Here is a 5,000-nt window from a genome sequence, read left to right as displayed (position 1 = left end):
TTCTGTTACTCTGTCAATAAATCTGTAATTTTAATATGAAATGTAGAATGTGAAAAAAGATTAAGTTGGAAAGGACTTCTACAGTCACCTAATTCAACTTCATGCTTAGAGCAGGACTAACTTAGACATTAGAACAGTTTGATGAGGACCTTGTGCAGTCAGGTTTTGAAGACCTTCCTGCTACAGTCCTGCTAATGCTGCCTTGTATTAAGTCAGCCTTCACTGCTGCAATGGTGAACTTCCAACTAACATTTATAATGCTGACAATCATGGCCTCTAGTAACTTCTTTGCAGATCTACTATCTAAATAGTCAATTCCTTTCCTACACCGCTGTATGGGACTATTCTGTCCTAGCTACAGGACTTTTCCATCACTTCTGTTCAATTTTGTGAGGCTTCTGTTATCAGTTGCTTGTCTAGGTACCTTGGAATGGCAGCCATGCCCATCAATGCATCAAGCACTATCCAGATTACTGTAATCCACTAGCATCCAATAGCATCCTGCTAGGTATGCTTTTGTCCGAGTTGTTGACTAAAATGCTAAGAATACCATCCCAAGTATCAAACCTAAAGGAACATTATTTAGACTCAGAACAGCTGACTACCACTTTTTTCCCCCACCCACTGGAAGGTATTCTATTCCGATAGTACTAGATATGGCATAATATAATAAACTGTTGTAGAATCACAAAAGGAAAGGATGGGAAGGAAGCTACTGGGTTAAGATAGTGAAAAAAAAAAAAGAGGAAAAGATGCCTCAAGGATGGTTGAAACTGGGATCTGGCAGCTCTCACAGGGAAAGAACTGAGGTCATGAGGCAAGTTAAAGGTTTTAGCAGACATAATCAAGTAACAGATGCATATATGTTGGCACATGTACAAAATACATTATGTCTTGTTGTATCTTCGAACAGTTCATGTCTACTTCTTACAAGGAGAAACACTGAAATTGTTTTTATAGAATGTTAATCCCAGAAGAGAAAGAATGTTAATCCAAAAGAAGATGAATTTTGCTATAAGTAATTTGAAAATCCTAATTTCATTCTGCCACTGTTGTTTGGTGTCTATCAAACTGAGGTCAGGACATTCTCACGGTAAATTCCAAACCTTCACTTTTTGTCCTCATAGCACTGTTGGCAAGATCCTGAAAGATCCCTACCGAATTGAAATGATGCTCTGCTGCGTGATTTTTGAGCCTGAAGTGTGAATTCCATAGTTTGCATGAACTACCTACATCTTTCTGCTGCCAGCTCTGCTCTTACATGCCAGGGCACATCAATCCCAACTAGCAACATCCTGAATATTAGTCTATGGTCTATTCTGAACTCAGCAAAAACACTGTACAAAAATACATGATGACTCCCCAGTATCCACAAAACTTCCTATTGGACTGAAAAGACAAAAATTTAATTGTCCAATTGCTGTCAAGGAAAAAATAAACAAACTCTACAGATATACAACGTAAGAGTAATAAACATTTACTTTTTTAGGATCATTAGGCTTCTGTTCCTCAATCATAAAAGACTAATAAACATTTCATCATCATAAAATTTGTATAATTTTAAAAAAATTTGTTAATTACAAAGATTAAAACCCACTTTTGTTCCTTCCTTATTTATTCTGGAAAATATATTCCATTCCTAAAATATACTGAAGTGCTTACTTCTGCTGGTGACCTTAAGAGCTTAATACCTGCCCATACACAGCCTTAGTTCTGAATACTCATCCAAAGAAGATTTTAATTTTGGAAAATTATGTTTAAGAAGATAATGTTGCTCAACTAAAATGTTCTCTTGAGGGTAAAAGAAAATAAAGCAAAACAAAACCCATCAGTGAAAAATTTTCCTTAATGTCTGAACTGCTGACCAGTGTTACTGGTTACACTGTATTTGAAGAGATATGAACTCTTGCTTCAGCATGTTGACTGTCCCATACCACCAGAAGATCTAGCAGTACCTGCTTATTGACATTTGCAGCGTGAGATTTTTCACTGGGTTACTGAAGCAATTTTCCATTGACATGCTTTTCTGAATTTAGTTGATGCCAGCTCCAGGACGTAGAGAATAGTTGCAATGTTAGAGAAGTTTCTCCAAATAACAAAGATGCGAAGCTTATTAATTTTAACCTTTGAAGGATTATGCATGATATGATACAGTTATGATCATTAAAGTTTAAGACTGAAGGCAATAAAGTTTAATAAACCAAATTCCTGCTTTCTCAAGAAAAATGGATATAGAGGGATGATAAAAACCCACCTTCCTGTAACAACAAGATTCATATAGTAATCTACCAACATTTCCTCCTGAAAATAAAACAAATTCTACATGAGCTTCTGAAGCAAAATACTGTTCCTGAAATGATCTGTAAAATAGTACAAAAACAAAACAAAGTAAAATTGCATGGCTGTAGGAACCCAGAGTGCAGAGAATATTTCTCTGCCTGTTTTGAAGGGTTTTACCCCCTGGACAACACTGTTTTTGACCTTCGTCCTTGGAGAACACTGCCCACTATCTGGGAAGAATTAGAATCTACACTGGTGTAAACTAGGTGATAGAATACTACGTAAGATTGTCACAGGGTGAAAAATTTAGAGGTTTTGGGTTTGTTAATGTAGTAAATAGATAAAAGCAAAAAACATCAAAATGGAGGATTGTTGTTGTTCTCCAAACCTTCTTCTTCTTCTTCTACTACTTCATATTCTGCAGTAAAAGTAGTTTGGGATGATTGGACAAAGAATTCTGCAGTTCCTGGCTGTGTTACTAAATAATTGGCAGAAAAGTAACAATAATGTACGTTTTTAGTAACCATTGGTTAATTTACCTTTAAAAGGCTGTGTAACCTTGATAATTCGGCTTTCTCCTGCATTCTCTGCTCTGTGCTGTGTCTGGGTCACGCTAGTGGCTCTATTTCTCTGATAAGACTTAACAAACAACTATCAAGAAGCAGCAAAGGCTGAGAGTCCCGTTTGTCTCTCAAACTCTTGGCAAGGACTTTAAAGACTCTCTCCCATCAGGAGAGGCTTAATTACGGTGCGGTCAGTGTCAATGGTCAATATACTAGGTTTGCAGACTCAAAAAATTTCAGGAAATTTAAACAGATGTCACAACATCTTGCTTAAATCAGTCTGCACAACATTGGACAATGTATTACTCGAGAAGAGTATTGGTAAGATAGGCATATATTTTTTGCAACTGAAAAGGTTGAGACAGTTCACCAACTGTCAGAATGGTAGTAGCAGGACAAAAAAATACCATATTAGGAGAAATATTTTAATGCAAATTTTTGGGCCACTTTTCCATGATTCTTTACTGCCTCCTTTTCATACTTCTAAATAGTATGTAATATTCTGGTCAGTTTGTTATTATTTTGAAAAACAGAACAGTTCTTCAACCTTGATGTTCTCTTAAATGGTTAAGCAGCACCACAAGCCTCAAAAAGGATTTAATTAAATAAGCATTTTAGGATTGACTCTACCTATAAAAAAGTTTGAGCTTTAACAAGGAAACTGAAATATCCTCAGCTGTTCCTAAGTTCTGTTTATATTCTAGGCAGATTATAAAAGTATATGTATGACAGGTTTTTTCTCTAATTATAATATACAACAGAAGTATGCTGTTCTTGAGATTCTCTGAAAAGAAAAATTTAACCAGTTTTATAATCACAAAATGAAGAACTGATGAGAGTTAAGTCGCCTATAAGTTTTAAAAACAAATTCAAAATGCTGTTGGTTTTTTTACACATTTTCTTTTGCACTTTTGGAAGAGAGAGAAGGTGACTTTATAACTCTATTCATTTCATTAAAGGGGCATGTATTTCACATGAAGTAACAAAAATTCCTACCTTGATGGACTGACTGTAAGGTCCTATGCTGGCAGGGGCCCAGTGGGAAATGCTCTGTACATGCATGACCAGCTTTTCATCATGTACTACATCATCCGTTGCCATGTCATACTTATGTGCAAGGCAGTCAATGCAAAACAGCACTCCATCAGGTAACAGCGTTTCCACACATACTCTGAAAACACGTGATAATTATTTTTTTCAAACAGAAGTTTGCTTGCACCGACTTTCAACATTTATTTTCTGGGGTTTTTTTGTCTGGACACTATCTTAGGAAATTTTGCCAGGATCATATGGCTAAAGTTAGGGTATCGCAATAACCTGCTAGCATTAACACTGTTATCTCTTCAAAGACACTGCTGGCTCACAGACAGCTTCTTGTCCACCAGGACTCCCAGGTCCTTTGCAGAGCTGCTTCCCAGCACTTCAGTCTCCAGCCTGTGCTGGTCCATAGGGTTATTCCTCCCCAGGTGCAGGACCTTGCACTTGCCTTTGCTGAATTTCAGAAGGATCTTCTCTGCCCATCTCTCCGCTCTGCAGAGGTTCTTCTGCAGGGCTGCACAGCCCTCTGGGGTATCAGCCACTCCTCCCAGCTTGGTGTCACCTGTGAACTTGCTGAGGAGGGATCTGCACCTTCATCCAAGTCATTGATGAATAAATTAAACAATACTGGGCCAAATATTGAACCTTGGGGCACACTGTTAGCGACAGGTCTCCAACTAGAACCTGTGCCCCTCATTGTTACCCTCTGGGATCTGCCATTCAGGCAGTTCTCAATCCACCTCTGTCCACTCATCCAGTCCACACTTCCTGAGTTTGCCTATGTGAGAGACAGTGTCAAAGTTTTCCAAAAAGGAGCAGCTTACAGTTCCTTCACAACCTTCTCACAGGTTATCTGTAATACTAGCATATTTTTCTGCTATACTTTAAGTTGCATGACAGATACACTAATATGACAGGACTCAAAATCTACTTAAGCATTCATTTATAAAGTTCACTTTTGTTTCCTCCAAGGAAGACTGAGTGCCTTGATGAACAGACAGACGTGTGTTGCACGTGGCCAGTTAAAAAGCAGGGGGGTTGAGGGTCTATGTGGGGAAATCAACATTTCAAATCCTGAAAAATAATTATATTTGCAGTCCATGCATAAAAAAGTAATTT

At 37.7% G+C, this 5,000-nt stretch overlaps 1 protein-coding gene across 5 annotated transcripts in view; it reads right to left on the bottom strand.

The window, feature by feature from the left end:
* DPH6 (diphthamine biosynthesis 6) overlaps nt 1-5,000 on the bottom strand; it is a 224,693-nt gene that overhangs the window by 134,518 nt on the left and 85,175 nt on the right. For all 5 annotated transcript variants that reach the window (XR_001864418.1, XM_017741784.1, XM_017741782.1 and 2 more), the window contains exon 11: nt 3,840-4,014. Coding sequence is in view for 4 of the 5 variants with exons in the window: in XM_017741784.1 (XP_017597273.1) it covers nt 3,840-4,014 (175 nt within the window). In the remaining variant the exon portion in view is untranslated. The remainder of the gene's footprint in view (nt 1-3,839; nt 4,015-5,000) is intronic.

Source organism: Corvus brachyrhynchos, unplaced genomic scaffold (genome assembly GCF_000691975.1).
Source record: "Corvus brachyrhynchos isolate BGI_N302 unplaced genomic scaffold, ASM69197v1 scaffold115, whole genome shotgun sequence".
In the NCBI taxonomy this organism is placed as follows: Eukaryota; Metazoa; Chordata; class Aves; order Passeriformes; family Corvidae; genus Corvus; species Corvus brachyrhynchos.
The sequence above is the reverse complement of the archived record's forward strand: the minus strand, read 5'-3'. Positions and strand labels throughout refer to the sequence as shown.